This window comes from Medicago sativa, chromosome 4 (genome assembly GCF_051527215.1).
Source record: "Medicago sativa cultivar Bolivia chromosome 4, Bolivia_mono, whole genome shotgun sequence".
NCBI classification, from domain to species: Eukaryota; Viridiplantae; Streptophyta; class Magnoliopsida; order Fabales; family Fabaceae; genus Medicago; species Medicago sativa.
Genome location: NC_140752.1, coordinates 69342639 through 69365443, shown reverse-complemented (window position 1 = coordinate 69365443; position 22805 = coordinate 69342639). Strand labels below are relative to the sequence as shown.

The window sequence follows — 22805 nt, the reverse complement described above, 5'->3', positions numbered from 1 at the left end:
AAATATTCTAAATAGGTCAAGTAATATGGGACGGAGGGAGTAATATAAATGCATCCCTCGACTAAGTAAAGATAAAAAAACAAAATGATCGGGTTTACACGAGTCATACCAAACAGTTGTACTAGTGTGATGAATATGTCAAACCAAGCTCGAAGAAAACATAAGACCAGAAAGAAACATGTCTATCCAACAAAGCATGATATTATTAAAACAGAGATCTTTGATAACAATTATTTTTTAAATGTATAGATCTTCGAACCAAAAACCTACAATTCCTAATAATAAACCAAAATCCTCTAGAAGATTAGTTACAAACGTTTTTTTGACAAGCATTTGCAGCAATAGGACGTGTGAACCAAACACCTATTAATAGATAAGAACACATTCCAACCACTTCCAAAAAAATACAAATTTATATCATATTTGAACCAGTAACTAACCTTAATATGTATTAAAAAAACTCAGATAAGTACAAAACCTCAAACAACCTTGATCATGAGACATGTAACTATCACTATAAATTAGAACGAACTTATTTTATTTATTAACTTATAACATTTTTTAACAAGTTACATCAAGTATAATTTGATCTCATATCTTATAACATCGTTTTTCTCGTATTATCTTATTGATTTTTTTTTTTGTCATTTTATATTTATGAGATAGTCTAACCAGTAACTTTACAAAATATTCGTACAAATTAAATTTTCCTTCCGCTAACTTATTGATTGTCTACTATACATTCATCCGCTATTGAATAGCTATTAACTAGTTTATTTGCTAACAGTATAAGTTAATTTTTACGAAATCAGAAATTTTATTTTATATGACGATATTTTTATTTTTGGTGTAAACTATGTATCTTCCGCGCGCAAGTGCGAAGACTAATTCCTTGAGCATTGTGAGACCTAAATGGGCGGCTCTCGCTAGGAGTTTTAACTGCTGCCCAAGGCTGAATTCAAACCTCTTGGTTAAACTAGAAGAGTCTCATTCCATCTCATCTAAGCGCTCTTGTGTATATATGATGACCTTTGATAAACGTGTTATATGATAACTTGTTTTAGTGAATGAAAATAATTTATTTATAATTGTTATCCAATATATTTTTTTTAGGGGATTAGTTATCAAATATTATTCAGCAAGTAATTTCATGTTTTATAACAGAATTAGCAATGAATTTCATATTTTATGCAAAAATAGAACTAATAATTTGATCTATCTATTACATGATTAACGGTATTTTCCAAGAGAAGCAAGTTGGAGTGAATCTGTGGTGGCTCACAGATTAACGGAAAATCAAAAACGCGCCACGTCATCTAAAAACAGGATATCCATCATCACTAACAACTAGTTTCTCTACCTCTGGTTTCAATTCAAGTCTCACACTCTTCTTCTTCTTCTTCTTCCTGCTAATGCTTCATTCTTTACTCTCTCTCTTCTCCTCCTTCTTCTTCATCCATGGATGTTAACAAACTCTTCAGCAACCAACGTTCTCTCAGATTAACTTCTCCTCTATTTGTTTCTTCTTCCCGTACAAGTTTCCTTGGTTGCAACCACAGTCTCAAACCACCTACATCTTCAGCTTCAGCTTCGTCGCTTCGTTCTCGAAATAAACGGAACAAGTTAGGACTTCTTCGTCTTCATTCTCCTCGGTTTGTATTTAAGGCTGCTTTAAACTCTCAGCTTATTGTCGTTGTCGTTGTTGTTACGTTATCTGCTGTTTCTTGGATTCATTTCACTCTTAACAATAAGAAAAAGAAGAATATCAACCAGGTTAGTTAATCCACTCTATACTCTTCTTTATCATTTTTTAGAATTCAGTGCGGCATTTTTGTTCTGATTTTCGTATTGTTTAAAGTTAGTTTTCCGTTATGGTGATATTTTGCTGTTACAATGTCGCTGCTTAGCTCTGTTCGCTAAAAAATAGTTGATAGCGAATGAACTTATAGCAGATAACACGGATAAGCTAAACTAATATGTTGAATTTGTAGTATTTGATCAAATTAGCTTTTGAACTAGTTCATCAATATGAAATGATATAATTTTTTTATTTATTTAATATTTATTAATTTTTTTCAATAAGATAGGAAGGATAAAATTGATAAATAATGATAAGTTATGAGCTCAAAAGCTACTTGAATTGCTTATCGAAAAACACTAGGCTCTGTTTGGCAATGCCAGTTTTTCAGCTTATAGCTTATAAGCTTGTGTTACTGAAAACTCGTCTGGTAATATTATTTTCTTACGAGCCTAAAACTTATTTTTACTAGCTTATAGCTTATTTTGATAAGCTAAAAGCTTATAACTTATCATTTTTTCCCTCAATTTTACCCCTTTTGTCATTTGATATGTATAAGCTAGTTCAACTGCTAATTTTACCAAACACTACAAATTCAATCAACTAGCTCATCGGCTATTTGCTATTTTTAGCAAAACAGAGCCTATAAGCCAGTAAAAAAAACTACAGGTCTGTTCGTGACAAAAAATTGTTACTAAACAGATGTATTTTGGTCATGTGAGCTTATAAGCTATAAACTAAAAAAAAATTCCTTCTCAAATAGAGCTTTAATGTTCATAGTATTCTAGTGTTTCCTTCTCTGGCTTAGTTAAAGTATTTTTGAATTGATCACATATTGAATATGTTCTATACTTCTATTTATATATTAATAAGACCGTCTTAACATTTTCACTACTACTGACACAGGGACATGCAAAATATGCCTTATCACCACAAGGAAGTAATGTTGCGAACCAGGTCATTGATAACCAGATTCTTGGTTTTCCAGAATTTCAAAGGGATAACACACTGAATGAAATTGGGAAGTTAAATGATCTCAACGGAAAGGACAACCATGTTTTTGAGGACCAAGAGGTCCACCTTCAATTTTTGCAATCTTCTATGGTGCAGGAAACAGCCATGAAGACTCGGACATTAGATTCATCATCATCTGTTCTTGACTCTAGTGTCAATGGTAACGGTTCCTTTAGTGTCAATGGTAACAGTTCTGAGGTATTAGAGGAGCCTTTTTTGTCTGTGACTTTCCAATCAAATTCATTGGCATCTATAGCTTTTGCTGAGGAAATGACTTTACAAGTGGAAGAAAGTCAAGATGTTGCTGACTCTGCTCTTGAGTTGCCTTTGAGTGAGGTCAAACCTGAGCATAACACTTCTTCTGTTGGTTTAGACAAAGCACTTGATACAATCAATGGCCATACTAAAGAAAAAATTGATCTTCATGCCTTCAAAAGCAATGTCATCTTTGGTGAATCTGTTAGGGAAGGGCTGTACATGTTTTATGATGACAATAATTTGGCATCTGAATCCATGACACCCCTGAGTAGTATCAAGTCATTATCTCCCAGTACTTCTTTTGTGAATAGCACAGAACTGTCATCAGCTATAAGAAATATCAGCCTGGATGGATTAGGATTATCTGCAGATATTTCTCTACAAAATGCAGGTAATTATATAAAAGAAAACGCAAGATAATATCATTTCATTGATGATGTAGCAAATCTTTTCATAATGTCATCATGATGAACAATCAAAATTTAGAAAACTTTAATGTAAATCATGTTTGTTGTTTCAGAGTACGTTGAAGGAGCAGTTAAAGTTTCCAGTCACAAGGAAGGCTATCCCCCACAACATACAAGTAAAAAATTGAGGAAAGCCAGCAGATATGTGAGAGACTTGGAAAGGAACTATATGGATCACAATAATAACAATGTTTTGCCCCAGAGTTCCCACGTCAGGGTGCATGTTGATCAGAGAAATGATCAAATCAGGGTCCACGATGGTCTGAAAGTTGATCCTTCAAAGCATCTAAGCAAGTATAATAACTTGCTAAAAGCTGGGAGGTACTCCAATGAAAGCCAAAGAACATAAAAGTGTCCTTAGATAAATCTTATAAGAATTTTATAAATGTAGCAAATTTGCTTTGAATGAAACAATGTTGTCAAACTCCTCCCTTCGTCTCTTAACTACGGATCTAAAGCTTGAAAAACTAATCTTAAAGTATATTGATTTTGTTAGGTTATGTGAATGTGTAGAATTGCTTAAAGATATGGAAATGAAGGGTTTACTAGATATGACTAAGGTACATGCATCTTTATGGTTGTTTCCGGCTATTCTGTTCTTCAATTTTGGATTTCTCTTATGTGTCATATTCACTGGTTATAGGTTTATCATGCCAAGTTTTTCAACATCTGCAAGAAACAAAAAGCCGTAAATGAAGCCTTTGATTATGTTAGGCTTATTCCAAATCCAACATTGAGTACATTTAATATGCTTATGTCAGTGTGTGCAAGCTCCCAAGATTCAGAAGGTAAATGATGCTGGTTACCCTCCAAAAGGTTCTTTCTTTTCCACCTTTCCAGTGCATGACATGTGTGTTGTGCGTTCAGGGGCTTTCCAAGTTATTCAGCTTCTTAAGGATGCTCGACTAGATCCTGATTGCAAACTTTATACCACTCTAATATCAACTTGTGGCAAGAGTGGACAAGTTGATCTAATGTTTGAAGTACAATGCCTCTCTTCTTGGATTTGTTAATTAATTCATCCTAGCATGATATTATTATATTTAATTATATTTTCTCTAAATCCATATGTAGTAAAAAATGTTAATATGCATGCTTAGGTGTTTCACAAGATGGTTAATTCTGGAGTGGAACCTAACGTTCATACCTACGGGGCACTTATTGATGGTTGTGCTAGAGCTGGTCAAGTAGCTAAAGCATTTGGTGCTTATGGGATAATGAGGTCAAAGGTACAATATTTGCAGCATCTTTTTCTAATAAAATATTGTGTCACCGGTATTTGTCGAGTTCCTCTTACAATTGTTAATAGTACATACTGATGAAATATTTTTATGCAGTAGAATGTGAAGGCAGATCGTGTTGTTTTCAATGCACTTATAGCTGCATGTGCACAGTCGGGAGCAATGGCTCGTGCCTTTGATGTGATAGCAGAAATGGAAGCTGAAATACAGCCTATTGTGCCAGACCACGTAACTTTTGGCACATTGATGAAGGCATGTGCAAAGGCTGGTCAGGTGTGGATCTTTCTTCCTCCATTTCCCTAAAGGATGAAAATCTATTTTTTGGAGTAATTCTTATGTTTCATGAAATGTATGTAATACTTAACAATGATGACATTTCAATAGGTTGAACGAGCACGTGAAGTGTATAAGATGATAGAGCAATATAATATAAAGGGATCTTCAGAAGTTTACACAATTGCAATTAATTCTTGTAGTCAAACTGGAGATTGGGAATTTGCACGTAGTGTATACGACGACATGACCCGGAAAGGGGTGCTCCCTGATGAGGTATTATGTTTTTGAATTTTTGGGTGATTATGGATTATTTACATCTTCATTTTTTTTTTAATTTTTTGAATTTTTAAAATTTGCCTTTATTTGTATGGTGGTTTCTTGAATCGATTCTTGCGTGTAGTGTCCTGTCCTTTCTCTACCATTGTTTGCTTACAGAAGTTATTGAATCACCTTGCAGATGTTTATGAGTGCACTAATAGATGTTGCTGGACATGCTAAAAAGCTGGAGGCTGCCTTTGATATACTACAACAAGCCCGGAAAGAAGGAGTACAGATTGGAATAATGACATATAGCTCATTGATGGGCGCCTGTAGCAAGGTATGTATGTTTGGTCAAGTAAAATGTATAAAGGAAAAACCAAATCAAAATTGGCGCACAGGAAAATGAAGGTGGAGTATAAGTGAACCATCAGAACCATCAAAACATATAGTTCACCACGAGCCATAAAAATTAACCTACTATTATAGGGTGATATTTCTTTTTTGTTTTACTAGATTTAAGTGTTCCCTATTTTTCTTATGGCATATAAGTGCCCACCATTGCTTTGTTAACACTGTGTGCAAACTTAGATATCAAATCGTTCTGGTTTACCACGTTTGGCTTCACACCAATCAAATTTTATACTATCCAGCAAACCCCAGAGCCAAATTTCCAAGTCTTTGTTCAACATTCAAAGGGTGCTAATGCACTAGACACAGACAAACCATCACTAATGCACTAGAATCATCACCATCTTGCCTGTGTTGTGATTTATAAGCATAGCTACTAATGCACTAGACACAGACAAACCAGGCTCAAGATATTATCAATTGGGTTGGAGAGAAGCAAGTTTGATTCTTTCATTGGGATGCAATCTTTACCATATCCGGTCAAGTACAAATAGTCACAGCTTTTTGTATCCTCCATGACAGTGAGTTTACTGCGTTTTTACCGTACACATTCTATCACTGAAACAATAAATGATTTCACAATAGTGATGTACACTTACATATTTCCTTAATTGCGATGAGGCAAACCTAGATTTCCCTCTCCTGCTGAGTTTGTTGTTATGCGATGATGCTGTGTCTCCCCCATTTGTAAGAATGAATATCTTTGGAGGGAAAGTCTTACGACCCTCATTTGATTCTTCTTCACTAGCCGCTTTGGATTCCCCTAGTCTGAATTGGAGCCAGGGCTGCTCCTAAATCAAAACTGGGCGATTTCAAGTTGAATGCCTTCTTGATCATGCAAGTGGCAGAAGCTGTGACGATAATTGTACGGTGCACGAGTTAGAGTGCTTGGAGGATCGAGCAAGGAACAAAAATAAGAGGCTTCACCCATATTTGTTTAGGGGTCAGCTTGCAACTTCTAAAAAAATTAAGGCCAAATAACTCCCTGGGTCCTTTAAGTTTCACGTTTGTTTCAGATAGGTCCTTTAAGTTTCTAAGGTGTCAGATAGGTCCTTTAAGTTTCTAAGGTTTCAGATAGGTCCTTTAAGTTTCGAGTTTGTTTCAGATAGGTCCTTCTATCAACCTCCGTTAAGGACCTATCTGAAACCTTAGAAACTTAAAGGACCTATCTGACACCTTAGAAACTTAAAGGACCTATCTGAAACAAACGTGAAACTTAAAGGACCCACGGAGGTATTTGGCCAAAAATTAATAGTTACCGGTAATCTGAGCTATTTTATAAGATAGTAAGTAATATATTTGTCAGATGAAACACATGGTTCACTGTCAACCATTTTAAGTCACTGCCTCTCCTTAGACTCGGAAAAATGAAATCATTGCTAATAAGTAATGAGTTTGGTCTTACCCCGGCATCTTCTAGTTGTTCAACCCAAAAAGTTGGGTAATTGATTTTGCCGAGTAACAGAGTGAAATCAGGATCTGCATGTACAGGAAAAGAATTGATAAGGATTGAAAGTATACTTAGAAATAAAGTATATTTAAATACTGCTTATGTATTAAAAACAGATAACATGAAATTATTTTTAGTTTTAAATTATGCCTTTAATTGAGGAAAATTTGGTTCAGTTCAGTTAAATGACTATTATTAGGTTTTTTATTTGATTGAATATGTATTATAAGAAATAGGTTTCACTATAATGAAAAGGTTTTACTGGCACTCTAGCTACTGATCTTAGACAAGAAATATGCAGGCATAAAAGATGTTATCCGCTAAGCGAGTATTTAAGGATTTTCTGTTCTCGTTGACGACCCTGCTTCTAGAAGCTAAAGATAACAAAACTAAACTTCTTAATCTGAGAACCCTAAGATAAATACTTTAGAGAAATTGTTGTAGCATATGAAGTATAGGTACAACTTAAGTCAACTACAGCATGCTTTTAAGTTTCTTTTCCATGTTAGTTTATGTTATTTCAATGCTTCTGTTTCCTGTTTCCTGTAACGAGCTCACCCTGCTTTAAAATGTAATTAATGGCAAATTCTTGTTCCAGGCAAAAATTTGGCAGAGAGCATTGGAGCTATACGAATATCTTAAATCTCTTAAATTGGTGCAAACAGTTTCAACTGTTAATGCTTTGCTCACTGCACTTTGTAAGTTTGACCTTTTCCTTTTCATTTAGTTATTTATTATTTCATATTTTCATTCATTCAGGATGTTTATGATTCAACACTAAGTGATTGATTTAGGATGCTGGTAAATGATTTTGAGAAGTATTTCATATGAAAAGTAACTAAATTTGAAGGAAAGTGGCAGGGGTTAGTGAAATTGGGTAACTTCAAGTTAATTGGTTTAGTAAACACATCTGAAGAGAAAGTTTATTGAGAGAAATCAAATTAGATAAGATGGTGAAGAGAGGCCGAAGAGATGAATCACATGAGTGCTAAAGTTAAAGATTCGTTAGAAATTATTCTTCATTCATTCTTCGATAACTAATAAGTTATTGCCTGACTTTAGGACTAATTAAAGTTAGGGGACCAAGAGTTGACAAGTGAAGACAGGGAAGCTGGCCACTATTTATACAATTAACTAATCCACGTTGATTTACTAATATAAGTATAACCGACAAAACCAAAGCTTATACATATGCATAATTACATAAAAATAACCCTAGGAAAATAAGAGCAGAGAAAGAATAAGATGGAAAGAGTGAGAGAAACAGAAAATGAGAGATAACTTTGTCAACCTCTTTATCGAACACCTTTTTATACAAGTAACTAAACTTGTAACTAAAGAAATAACCCTTGGTAACCTTGTAAATAAACCAAAAGCACGATCACTGAAACTATTACCCAGAAGTAGCATTAAATATGCAAGAATATACTTTAAGTGATTTAGATTTGATAAGGACAAGCCTGAAAATGTAAAGATAACTTGACTTTGGCTAACGTTTCTTTTTCTAAAACATTTCCTTTTAATTAATGACATGGGAGAAAACCCTCTCTACCTTAGTGTTGCCTGAAATAAGGTTACTTCCAACTTCATTTTAAATTTTAGCCCTTCTTCAGTTGTTCCCCCCTCTCCCTGATGTGTGCAGTTGCATTGTTTAGGTATAGTTGTTTATTAGAAAAATGGATTTTAAAACATTGTGAGTTCCGTACAGGTGATGGGGATCAATTTCAGAAGGCTTTGGAGGTTTTATCTGAAATGAAAGGATTAGGATTGTGCCCAAACAGTATCACATTCTCAATACTTATAGTGGCAAGTGAGAAGTAAGTGGTCTATGCGGATGTGTTGTCAAATTAATGATTTAGTTTGGGTTCTTACTTGGACATTTATTTTCTGCCTGCTTTTGTAGGAAGGATGATATGGAAGCTGCTCAAATGCTCCTTTCTCAAGCCAAAAAGGATGGTGCAGCACCTACTCTCATCATGTGTCGATGCATAATTGGTGAGTATTGTAGGATTTTGTCAGATTTATCGATTATTTTTCTACTTGCTTTAAAAAGTATGTGATTCCCAGTGTTACTTCTGCTTTTACCTCCCCTCGTCTGGAGCTTCATTATCGTAAGACTATTGTCTCACTAAGTGATGTTTGCAAGTACATTGAAATTGAAGTTATATTTAACGTTCGACTTTTTCTTTCACAATACAGCAATATGGTGAACCTTATTCCTCCCCTTTAATTATAAAAGAAAATGCATTACTCATGATTTTAACAGCTTTTTGGTTATCAATTTAATTCTTTATTTGATGGGAAGTTAAAGAAAAAGATCATAGACTCTGATAGTTTCGAGGCCTAAATCTACTCATATATTATGCCTTGAGAGTTGCATGGTTTGTTAATTCTGATAGTACTTTGATTTCTTTGAAAGGAATGTGCCTGCGGAGGTTTGAGAAGGCTTGTCTTGTTGGTGAAACTGTTTTATCTTTTGACTCAGGGCGGCCACAAGTTAATAATGAATGGTATTTGTTATATAATTTCTGCAACTGTTTTTAATACACGATTCTCTGTCATACGAACTATTTATATATAGAGACATTCTTTTTTGTTTTTTCAATTTAGGTACGTCAGCGTACTGTTTTTTTTCGTAAAACTATTGCATTTATTTAATATTGTGTTTTATCCCCTCAAAGATATTTATTATTTTGTTGAAGTGATCCATTTTCCCCCATTTATTTCGTCAAAAAAACTCTGTTGAAGAAGAAAATAAGAATTAGTAACATAAGTGAAATCTGTGAATCACTCCTTTCCTTATTTGTTATAACCATTAATTTAGTTGGCCTTCTCTTCCAGGTTATTTTCTTTGTGAAGTTTCTAATGCTGCTTTTTACTCTTAGGACATCACTGGCTTTAATGGTGTATCGCGAAACAATAGGAGCTGGTGAAAAGCCTACAAGTCAAATATTGTCACAAGTTCTGGGATGCTTGAAATTCCCTTATGATACATATGTGAAAAATAGACTTGTTGAGAACCTGGGAGTAACTGCTGAAAGCTCAAAAATTTCAAACCTCTGTTCGTTGATAGATGGGTTTGGTGAATATGATCCTCGCGCTTTTTCAATACTTGAGGTCAGTATGGAATATGGAACTGAAACTAATTATATTAATTTTATTGTGTCCTTTTGTTGCTAAGTGTGCCTGGATATCGTATGCTGCTGTTCTAATCATGTAGGAAGCTGCTTCATATGGAGTTGTTCCATCTGTATCACTTAAAATGAATCCTATTGTTATCGATGCTAAAGAAATGGATGCTTTTACTGCTGAGGTGAGCGTGTCTAAAACTTAAAATACTCCTGCAATGATAATTTATGTTACATGCAAGAATGCATTTTAACTGTCAAACACCAAAGAAAGAGAGTAGTTGCATGTGGAATTCATTACCTCAATTGTAATTGGGAAAATATTTCCGCCCGCAGTTTTATTCCCTGTTTAAAAAGTACAGTATTGTATATATCAGTTTAAAGGTATTTGGATGGATAGGTGTTGGGTCATGATGACTCATGAAGGGATCATCAAATAGGGCTAAGAGCAATCACTCAAGTGGTTTGGACATCACATCTACTCCCAAAACCTCAACACATTAGATATATTGGCCCCCTCGCTTCTATGTTGCTCAGCACTCACATTTTTATCCAATGTGAGACTTCTTACTCACACTTGATATTCCAACACAAAGACATACCAAAGGCCAGCCCAAAATCTTTTAAGGCTACATATGCTTACTATGTTCTATTATTAATAAGCGATAAATTTCATTGAAGTTATTATACCCACTACAAATACGGGAATATGTTTACCTATGAGTGAGTTTGAATAATGGATCCAATTGTTGGAAATAACAATAGCCTCTTGTTTTTCTGCATCTTCACTTTTATGGTCTTTCTAACGTGATATATTTATGGAATATTTGCAAATTTGAAGATGTAAACTCATATGCAGTAGATAAATATTTAAGGTGCTGTAATTGTGAAATTCATATCCCTAAATCCATGTAAATGTTCCAGGTATACCTCTTAACTATTTTGAAAGGTCTCAAGCATCGACTAGCAGCAGGTAATATCATCGTCTATATTACTGTCAGTCTGCATTATGTATGTTGTACTTTTTTATAATGAAGTTTTCTTTCATAGAATGGTTATATCCTCTATCTATTTTCTTTCCTTAAAATTCTTGCGTGAGATATATGTTAAAATTTATTTATAAATAGCTAAATTGAGAATTGATTATGATATTTGGATATAAAAATATGTTTAGTATAGTGAAAATTGCCATTTTCATTTCTTAAAACCTTTTAACGGTTGTATGGAAAGGAATAGCTAACAACATATGATTAAAAAGACTGTGTTGCTCAAGTATTATTATCCACATTTTGTTAACCGGATTACACATACAAGTTAGTCTCTCCACCACCCTAGTGCGCTTTTTTCGGTTCCTTCTACCTAATGATTTTTCCAATATAAGGGCTTGTTTTCTAGTACTTTGCAGCAAAGATTGTGAACAAAGCTTTGCTTTTATAACAGTTTGCCCAGTCACTCTAATTCTTAAGCTTGATCACTCACTTGTTGATCCATTTTTTATTTGTCAATTGGTGATAATGCTAGTTCGCATCCTGTAGTTGTTTTTGTTTTAACATTAAGTTTTAGATTTTAAATAAACCTGATTAATGAATGGTTTCCATTTACTACTTAAAATGTTATTAACCCAACAATAGGCGTGCAGCGGAAAATATTGTTTACATTATAGCCTACTGACTTCTTTGCTTGTTCCCCATGAAAATGTTTCAGGTGCAAAACTACCCAATATAATCATTTTACTGCCTGTAGAAGAAACAAAACTTGTGTCTCCAGATGGGGAAAAGATTATTATACTTGCAGAAAGGTGAGAATAGTCAATCACAAATGCATCCACAAACAGCATTTTTTAAATTCATATTGTTACCTCATATCTGCAACAATACATTTTGTTCAAGCTTAAAATATGAGCTACTAATCAAACTTTCTGATCCAGAAGATTACACCTATGTTTAAATGCAGAAGTATGTTTCATTTGTAGACTGCCAAATCAAATATGGAAATATTTGTGCAACTGTCATCTAGATGTTATTGTTGGGACAACTATATTTTACTGATTTATTTACTTTGGTGGCCTATCCACATGTTAGTATTAAGTGTCCATGCCCGAGCAACTCAAATTTCAAGTTTCGTTTTCAATTTTTCTTGAAGTATGTGGGTCATTTACTATCCCTGGTACGATTTTGATACTTGCAGGTTCATCTTAATCTTTTTGCAATTTGCATTATGTTTTTAGGAGAATTTGTCATAAATGTCTGACCGATTTTTATGTGGCTGAAATAATGGAAGATGATCTTAGGTGTTCTTGTGTGAACTATTTTCATTTTTTCAGTATAATTGCACAAGGAGTCTAGATAAAATATTGTTTAAGAATTGTTATGTATGACAAATATGCAATGTTTTGACTTCAGAGGTGGCCAAGCAGTTGCAGCATTGTTTAGAAGGCTTCATATTCCTTACCAGGGTAGTGAATCAAATGGGAAACTTAGAATAAATAGTCTGGGCTTGATAAAATGGTATCAGCCAAAGCTTGCATCGCCATTCGGCGGTTTCCAAGGTGATTGGAGCTCATCCCAATTACGGCTCGGCAAAAATATTAGCAACCAGCAACGAAACATTCGAACTGGAAATCTATCTCTGGACTAAGTGTACATGCATCGATTACCATCGTTAATGTTTTTTCAATAGAAGTTGAAATCTCCTTCATCCTAATGGTATAGTAGAAGAGTAATCTAGACCCAAGAAAGCTGTAGATGATGCCTTCTTGAGTGCTGGGGCCATTGAATGCTAAGAGCAGGGAAAGTGTTGGACATCTCCACGAGTACATTTTGATGAAAACACCATGGTTGAATATAAGACGGCACAGATCTTGTTCTTGTGATCACCGATGTGGCCTTTGCAACGCGGATTATATAAATGTTTGATAATAGAGATGCTGATATTGGATGTGTGTGTATTTCTACATGTACTTTTTTGCCAAGAACTCTCTAGGTGTATACTAAAAAATAGGTATATAAAGAAAATATGTATATCAATCTATCAGTTGATTTTGATGTTGATATTTGTAAGTTCTTCCACTATATATGTAACATCAGACAATTTGAGAATGATTTGTTCGTTTACATGTATGAACTATTGTCATGTCACTACCATTATGTTTTTCTCTTTCCAACTGAAAGAAGAAAAAAGAAAAGTGAAAGCTTCTCACCTATTGCACACATGGAACAAGATGTGGCGAAACCTAGCCATTCGGATTGCGGAGAAGAGTAAGGAGAAGAAAATGTGGCGAAACTATACAAAATGCCAGCAACTGAACTATTGATGTTGAACTTTTCAATAGCAAACTTTTTTCAGCTTACAGTAGAACAAGAGAAACAGAAACTACATTTACCATGACAATTTTGCTTCTCTTGAAGAAACATTATATTTTATATAACAATATACAACATTTTGTATAGGTTGGTCAAGAAGATTAAAGTTAGAAGGAGAAACCCAAATAGAAAAAAATGAAGTGAATAATATTAATGGTAGTCTAATATGAATTATATATAGTACATACATAATTACATAGTACATTTTATTTTATATTCTAATCTAGTATATAAAAAATATAGAAATCTTTCACACGGCACGTAGTTGAGAGGTAAGATTGATGAATGCATCTTCTTTGCAAGGAATAGTGAGACCACCCATTGGATGATTGTAACCAAACTCTTCTTCCACTCTGCTAAGCAAGTCAAGAAAGGTAGGATGATTCAAGTATGATATTGGAACCACAAACCGTTTCTTTTGCAACTCACCAACGTAGACTGCTATGTGTCCCTTTGGAACATTGGACTGTTGTTGTGTTGAGGTAGACTTGAATATTTGTTTTGCTTGAAGAGCCATAAACGGCAAACGAATACCCATGATGTTATTATGATGATCTAATAATAGCCCTTGAGAGGTTTGAAATGAAGAGAAAGAGTTGTGTACTATTACTAGTAGCTAGCTGAAATGTTGAATGGAGTTGAATGTACTTGAGTTGTTATGGAAATGTTGTGTTTTGTGAGTGAGTGAGGATTGTGGTGATGTATTTATAGCTTGAAAACCGAGTGGAAAGCCATCGATTATTACATTAAATAATTAATCTCTAAACTAATTGTGGAATTCTTGCTGACACAATGTTGTGGGACCTATGTGATAAAAATATTTCATTAGAGAATCACATGGCTTTGTTCAGCAAGCTAAATTCCACATTTGTTGTTTATATCTGCCAGCGCAGTTATGTTGGAATCGTCCTTTCAAATAATGAATGTGATGATAAAGAGGTAGAGCTACAGAGTGTGCAAAACCGAGTGCCGTACACTGATAAAGGATGACAGGGCCCACGTGGTTCGTTGTCACTTGGGTAGTTGGGTTTGTGTTCTAACTAGTGATAGGAAAAGACTCTAAAGCATGAAGATTGGATAAAAAGATAAACTGATTTTTGTTGGAGAGTCAAGAGAAGGTTAGAAGCAACAACATAATCAATGCTCTATACCACACATGATTGAAATACCGCGTCTCTATCAAAGATCTTTAAGAAATTTGGTATATCGATCATTTATCTTATATATCAAACATTCAGTTCATTCGTAGTCGTTCTGAGACTCGCCACTCAAATTTTAATAAAATAATCTCTCCTTCAAATAAGAGTCTTCATCATCCTATACTTGCACAATTGTTATTATCAATGGAGTGCCTCGTTACAACATCCCTAAAAATATTTTCGATACATGGATTCAACGCCAAGATTTCGCTCCCCCATCAAGCTTAAGTAGGGCTTTGATACTGTTTATTGTAGAGTACGAAGAGCACTAGATGAAGAAAAAGTGTCAATGCTCCAAAACTAAAAGAGAGTTAGAGTCACATTGATCTCTACCTAGAATTTGAAGGTGTTATGTACATGAGTAGTCTATCTTATTTATTATGCATTTAACATTCAACACATTCATAGTCGACTTGAGACTTTCCACTTATACTTGAATCAAACAACTTTTTATAATCAAAATGATTTATACAAATTTGTATAATCCACTTCTAATGCAAAATAGATATGCATAGAAGCCCCAAGCAAATTTGAATAAATATTTCCCATCTAAGCGTTTCATATATGATATTTTTTTCTTTGTTAGGAAAAAAATGACTGAATTGATTGACGACCCTTAATTTTAAGGACCAATTTGTATGACCAAATTGACTCACCTCTACAATTTAATAAAAAAGGTAATTAAATGCAAAAATATTTGTGCGACGAATCAAATCTCTTTATCTTAAATATAATTAGGGTGAGAATAAGTCAGATCGTCTTATAAGGAACTAGATTTATTATGAAAATTAAGGTGAGAATTAGGGTGAATAATATTTGCTTTTATTTTCTATGTTGGTTCATGTCCCTTTTTTGTTTTCAATCAATTCTTAGCATTAGCAAAAAAAAAACTAGACTGTAGCCTATGATAGTACCAAGCCGAGTAAGATATTTCTTTTTGAGAATGTCAATGTCCATGTATTTTTAGAAAACTATTTAAATAAAAAGTCATACTTTTGTGTTATTTGATTTTTTTTAGTCATCCAAAAAATATTTTAGGCCTGAGAGCTCAACATATTTTGATAAATATAAATACTTTTTTTTACTATCATTATTTTATTTAAAATTTTCCAGTCAAAAAGTAAAGTTTATTTTTCGTGTGCAACAGGGAAAAAAACATACATATAATATGCTTAAAAAAATCATACAGGTTTAACTTTCTTTTAAAATAAAAAAACTTTCTTTTAGATATATACAAAGGTTTAATTTGCAGATTCAAAGTTTGAAGAGACAATATTACTTTTAAATATTTGAAATGACAAAAGGAAATTGGCCAAACCAAAAGGCTAAGATATTTTGACACATGTTATGTTAGTATAAGTTAACCTTAGATAAGCCGTTTCATACTAGTTTACTATTATACACTAAATATTCCAAGAATATAAAGACAATATATAAGTAGTGTAAAAAAATTTACACAGATATTTTATCAAATTTGATTGCATGAATAATAGATAAGATACTTTAAACTAGGGGTGTTCGCGGTGCGGTTTGGTTCGGTTTTGAGCTTAAAAGTCATCCAAACCGCGAGATAAAAAAGCATGCGGTTTGGTTTGGTTCGGTTGATTTTTAAAAAGTCATCCAAACCAAACCAATGCGGTTTGGATTGGTTCGGTTTGTATATTACATTAACTCTAATATTGCCAACTTGTTACAAAATAAACATAGGACATTTGATTTTGCTGTTTATATGATAAAATATTAAGTAAAACTTATATCAAAATAGGTAAAGTTAAGAAGAAACATAAGCATGAAACAAATTATTGGGAAGTAAAGGAAACAAATTCATCACTGGAAATGAATAGAAAGAGATGGAAATGAATTAGAATCGAACCTGATGGTGCAACAATGGAAAAATTGAATCAAAAGAGATTATTCGTGAGCTATGTAATTGGGCTAGTACATATTTAAGTAATATTCATTATTCTTGCGATTTGGTTTGGTTTGGTTCGGTTGCTGATATGCAAACCGCAAACCGAACCGAACCGCGCGGTTCAATGCAAAAGTCATCCAAATTCATCCAAACCAAGTGCGGTTTTTTGCGGTTTCGGTTTGGATTGGTTTGGTTTGCGGTTTTTCTATTGGGTTGGTTCGGTTTTGAACACCCCTACTTTAAACAATAATAAAATAAGTTACTGTCACGCTAAGTTAATATATTTTTTAATAAAAAAATATAATAAAATATAATTGAATGATGGGGAAATTTTGTATGCTTTATGGATAGATAGTACTTCAACTCATGTTCTAATTAGAGTTGCAAGAAGATATTGATCCCCCCATATTCATGTAATAAGATAATCTTCGTGGTACAATGTATATTGTCAGAGAATTCACCAAAATAAATGTTTGCCAGATAAGGTAGCACAGAAAATAGAGCTAGATCCTCGCACAAATATCTTATCAGTCCATCCCTGATAAAATAACCTTATCAATCCAAACTGCAATACTGTGATGAATCTCTTGGATGGATATTCAACCCATATTCTAATTAGAGTTGCAAGAAATAACATTTGTAATGCAAAAACCAAAAGGCACAAAATTGAAAAGTTAATTATTAATTAAAAGACTGAAAGTGTATATTCATCTCCCATATTAATTTGATAAGAGAATCTTCGTCAGGAGAAATACTTAATTAGGCACAACATTAAATATTATATGTTAGACACACGCCTATGAAACTAAAAAAATTAAAAAGAAAAGGATTAAAATGATATTAATTGATGTGACTATTTTATTTATCTTTTAATTTTTTTGATTTATGTAGGTGTCTAAATTTTATGCATAAATGTTTGTGCCTACACAAGACTATCTCCTTTCTCAGAATACCAAAGGAAAATATCTACTGTATAATTGTCAGAGTGGGTATGATTGACGCATATAATAAAGCTAGAACCTTGATTTAATTTAAGGGAAATGTCAACGAGTGTTTTGGATATTTTTTAAACATAATAAACAATAAATTTTTATGAAAATGTATGCATTTAATGAATTGGAAATTGAAGTATTTAACTTTTGTTAAGAATAATTTTTTAATTTAAAATCTTTAAAATATTTTTTGAGGAAATTCGTTGGCAAGACTCTTAATTTAATTACGTGTACAATTTAAATAATATACTTTCATCATACTATTTTTTGTTCTCTTGTTCAATTTTTTTTGGGTTATCAAATAAATCATAGATCCTAGGGTGTGTTTGGATTGAGGGTTTAGGAAGGGAAGGGAGAGGAATGTTTACTCTTCTATTTTAAATTACGGACTATATAACATATTTTTTTAAAATAAATTAAGTGTGATTGAAGTATTATATGATTGTCTATCATGTTAGAAAATTGCTGTTCACACATTAGAGAAGGCTGAGACACACATGTAAAATACGTTTTTGCCCCCTAGGCAGTTAACTACCGAGGAATTTGAAATCCGACTGCAGTTAACTGCCGAGGAATTCCTCGGTAGTTAACTGCCGAGGAAAACTGTTTCATCAGATGAAACAGTCACCTGCTCTCCCTACACACTATTTTCATCATCTTCCATAAAACTTCATTCAATCCACCCAAATCCAACATTTTTTTTAATCAAATCTTGCTCAAAAATACATTTTTTTTAATCAAATCTTGCTCAAAAATGATTCAAGCATCAAGCATAGGATGTATCAACACACTTTTGACGTAAAAAAACAGGTATTGAGCATTTTAATCGGTTTATTTTTTTATTATGCAATGGGTTTCTACGTCAGTTACATAGAACCCTGTTATGGGGAATCTCGGTAGCTTACTGCCGAGGAAAACTTCGGTAGTTTAGTACCGAGGAAAACCTCGGCTCATGCTTTGGTGAAGAAATATTTGGACAATAGTGTGGGTGATTTGGGTACTTGTTGGGAGAAAATACATAACATGTTGTTGCTTCAACACACTGCGATACAAACAGCCTTTGGTCAGAGCGTTACCGTGTTAGAACATAGATTCAAAGATGTCACTTTGTACTCCGGCTTAGGTGGTCATGTGTCTAGATATGCTTTGGACAACATTGCTATGGAAGAGTCACGTTGTAGGGAAACGTTGTGCATGAACAAGGAAATTTGTGGTCGTGTTCAAAGGACATCTTACGGCTTACCATGTGCATGCGAAATTGCAACTAAACTCCTTGAAGAAAAGCCAATTTTATTGGATGAGATACACCACCATTGACAAAGGTTACGCATGGGAGAAGAAAGTAATGAACTTGGTTTTTCGGTGGATGATGAGTTGAAGGGTATTGTAGAACGTCTCAAGAAACTCCCTTTCCAAATGAAGCTTGAAGTCAAGGAGGCTTTGCGGCAATTGGCATTTCCTGAAACCACCATGATGTCTCCACCACCACAAAAAGCAACAACCAAGGGAGCCAAGAAAAAAGTGGACATTGCGAGGTCTAAAGGAAGAATTACATCCACTAGTCGGATCCCTTCTTCTTGGGAGGTTGTTGATTCCCAAAATCCGGGTAGTCAACCGTCACCATCACCAACAACATCATCATATAAAAGGAAAAAAGGTGCTCGTCTTGGTAAAGCACCAATTTCCCCACTTCCACCACCTTCTCGGTATCCAAAGCCTAAGGCTATCCCGATTATGAGGCCTATTGATTATATGCAACGCTTCATGCTTCCATTTATTGAAAAAGTGGTGGATGTTATTGGCGATGGACATTGTGGATTCCGGGCTATAGCCGAGTTCATGGGCTTAACCGAACAAAATCATCTCATGATTCGTACACATCTTATTCAAGAATTGAAAGATCATAGAGATGATTATGTTGAAGTATTTGCGGGTGAGGATCGTTATAACTACATTTTAAATGGCTTACATCCTCCCGCAAATACAAAAAGTTGTGCACATCTTGTTGATAAGTGGTTGACTTTTCCAGACATGGGGCACATTGTTGCCAATTATTACAAAAGGTGTATGGTTGTGTTGACAAATCTTGAAGTTGGTAACTCGGAATCTTTTTTTCCACTAAGAGGGCCACCACCGCCGGGTAAGCAAAAAACTCCCATCATGTGCCTTGGGGTAATTCCTAATCACTTTGTGCTTATTTACTTGAGGAATGGTTGTCCACTACCTCCATCATCTACGGAGTGGCACAATCACAAGAAACAAGATGCGGTGACTTGGGAAGATGAGTATTTGGATCAACATGAGTTGTTCCGAAAGCTCATGGCTATTGAAAGTGGAAACAAACCGCCAAAACCACAAAAGGAATCAAACAAAGCGGCGCCTATTTTGTTGGACACTCCCGAAAAACCAAAGCAACAATTTGAAGTTATTGCGGAAGATGAGGAAGATTTTATGTCACTTGATCTTCTCCAATCACTTGGCCTTTAACAAGGGATTTTTTTGTCGGCGTTAGTCCTTTTTTTGGGTAGAAATTACTTCGACGTATATTTTGGGGTCAAAATTGTAATGCCAACTTTTTTGTGGCCAATATATAAGTAACATTATGTAATTGATATTGATATATATGATAATATGACTTTTATTGACTTGAAACTAGTGCAATACTTATTTATAGCTTATTAATATTTACGCATTTGATTTATTCGTTATTACATTCCATTTAATTTTGTTCTAATCTATGATTATTTTGTTAAAGCTTTTGTCAAGTGAAACATGTCAGAGGTTGCAAGAATTGAAGGTCGTGTTAGGTATTGCTCGTTTAAAAAGACGGTTAAGGTTATGATAACACCGACAGACTCTATTGATGATTTGAAGACACAACTTAACACTTATTTTGAGCATCTTGGTGAAAATCAATATACACGTCACTTGTCTGCTCTAATGCCAATGATAGACCTAGGAGAAGATAGAGATGAATTCGCATGGAAAACAGCAAGCTATATGCCTTGGATTATTAAAGACGATAGCGACGTCGGATTTATGTTTAGGAATATGGTGGAAAATAATGTATTATATATATATGTTCATTCCATATGCAATTGTAATGAATGTAAGTAGGGATTTAATTTAATGATGTGTAATGAGTTGTAATGTGTTGTTTGATTATGGACACTATGTTCCGTTTTGATGAATTTCAAACTTTTGTGTGGTTTGAACCAAATGTCGGTTTGATTTAATTATGGACAAATGTAAAAGATATTGTATTTTTCTTGTTTATGACCGAGTTTCATTGTTGTATAATTTGAATTGCCTATGGAAATGCTCTGGTGAAATTACAGGTCAAAACTGGCCTAAAAACGGCTTGGTAAGGGTTAGCATTAATGCAGGACCTGCTGTCTGCATAAATGCTTTCCTCGGCAGTTAACTACCGAGGAATTCCTCGGCAGTTAACTGCAGCCGGATTTCAAATTCCTCGGTAGTTAACTGCCGAGGGGAAACGTATTTTACATGTGTGTCCCAGCATTCTCTAATGTGTGAACAGCAATTTTCATCATGTTAATATGTTAACTTTTTTAAAAACATTCCATAGTGTTTGTAATTTAAAAATAAAAAGTTAACATGCACCTCCCTTCCCCTCTTAAACCCTCCCTCCAAACAAACCCTTGGCATTCTCTTTTGCCCTTTGGTCGGCTCAAGATACTCCTTGATAATCCGATCGTAGTGAGAATTAACACTTAGTACACTTTTGCATATCCTAATATTTCTTGTATTAGGACTTGGTACATCTATTACAATTCACATTAACACATTACATATTACATATCACAATTCACATTAACACTTAGCACACATTACATATTGCATGCATACACATATCATTCACATATAATTTCGTAAAGCACACAGCACCTTAATAGTGTTTCTATTTCTCCTTTTAAGATCGATTTAACAATTGCACATTTAACTCATTTAGCTAATTCTCACTAGGGCTCGACAATTGACCTTGTCTTAGACACACATGATCCAATTGAATTAATCTCACTTTTTGAGACGAAAGCAAAGGTTCAACGAGCACAATTCGTAAACAAGAAGGTAGTAAAAATTTATGCCGAAAAATCATACTCTATGATTAACGTTAGAAACAATGAACTCAATCCTTAACAAGAAAAGTGATAACGGTGACAAGTGAAAGAGTTTGGTCTCCCATTGTTAGAAACTTCGAGACAAGGAATAGTGAATATTGTATTATAAAGTACATACATAATTACGTAGTACATTTTCTTTTTCATTCTATTCTAGTCTATATTATATATGAATTAATGTTTCACAAGGTATGTAGTTGTAAGCTAAGATTTATGAATGCATCTTCTTTGCAAGGAATTGTAAGACCATCATGGGATGATTGTATCCAAACTTTTCTTCTGCTTGACTTAGTAATTCTTGAAATAATGGTTGGTTCAAGCTAAATTTCAGTGTTGTATTTAGAGCTTGAAAACCAAGTGGGAAGCCATAAAATCATACATTAATTAATCTCTAAACTAATTGTGGAATTCTTGCTGACACCAGGTTGTGGGATCCATGTGAAAAAAATCTTTCATGAGAGAATCACATGCTTTGTTGAATATCTGTTGAGCAAGCTAAATTGCACATCAAAAGTGTACTTGTTTATATTGGAATCGTCCTTTCAAATAATGTTGGTGATAAGAAGTGTTACACTGGCAGTGTAGTGTACAAAACCGAGTGCCTTAAACTGAAAAAGGATGGCCCCCGCCCCTCGTGGTTAGTTGTCACTTTGATTTGTTTTCTAACCAGATGACATGAAATGACCACTAGAATCGATCTTGATATGTTAGATTGTTTTCGAATAAAACCAGTTTTACTTAAAATTGGAATTTATAACTTTTGATTATAGATTTGATTTTTACAATAAATTTAAAGTTTAAATCATTTTTACTTAGAGGTATCCAAATACAACCATTTTACCTTCAACTCATTTATTCTCACCACAAGATCAAACATACACTTAATTATATTATCCA

The 22805-nt window shown here is 33.9% G+C and overlaps 2 protein-coding genes and 1 long non-coding RNA gene across 3 annotated transcripts; 2 read left to right on the top strand and 1 right to left on the bottom strand.

Moving 5' to 3' along the window:
* The first annotated feature begins 1358 nt into the window (after positions 1-1358).
* On the top strand, positions 1359-13420 carry MRL1 (Pentatricopeptide repeat (PPR) superfamily protein). The gene is made up of 19 exons (XM_085702737.1): positions 1359-1773; positions 2705-3461; positions 3591-3858; positions 4034-4097; positions 4181-4325; positions 4405-4520; positions 4638-4766; positions 4878-5051; positions 5163-5327; positions 5512-5652; positions 7772-7871; positions 8882-8990; positions 9077-9168; positions 9593-9683; positions 10059-10290; positions 10394-10486; positions 11226-11274; positions 12006-12099; positions 12704-13420. The coding sequence occupies exons 1-19, from the start codon at positions 1459-1461 to the stop codon at positions 12936-12938; spliced, it is 3369 nt and encodes a 1122-aa protein (XP_085558863.1). The 5' UTR covers positions 1359-1458; the 3' UTR covers positions 12939-13420.
* A 369-nt stretch (positions 13421-13789) lies between these two features.
* On the bottom strand, positions 13790-14334 carry LOC146931254 (auxin-responsive protein SAUR24-like). The gene has a single exon (XM_085702739.1). It carries the CDS (start codon positions 14199-14201, stop codon positions 13914-13916), a length of 288 nt encoding a protein of 95 aa, XP_085558865.1. The 5' UTR covers positions 14202-14334; the 3' UTR covers positions 13790-13913.
* Positions 14335-21957: 7623 nt separating this feature from the next.
* Positions 21958-22157, top strand: LOC146931253 (uncharacterized). The gene is made up of 2 exons (XR_015006626.1): positions 21958-22087; positions 22118-22157. It is a non-coding gene; the product is annotated as an uncharacterized LOC146931253 (long non-coding RNA).
* Positions 22158-22805: the final 648 nt, after the last annotated feature.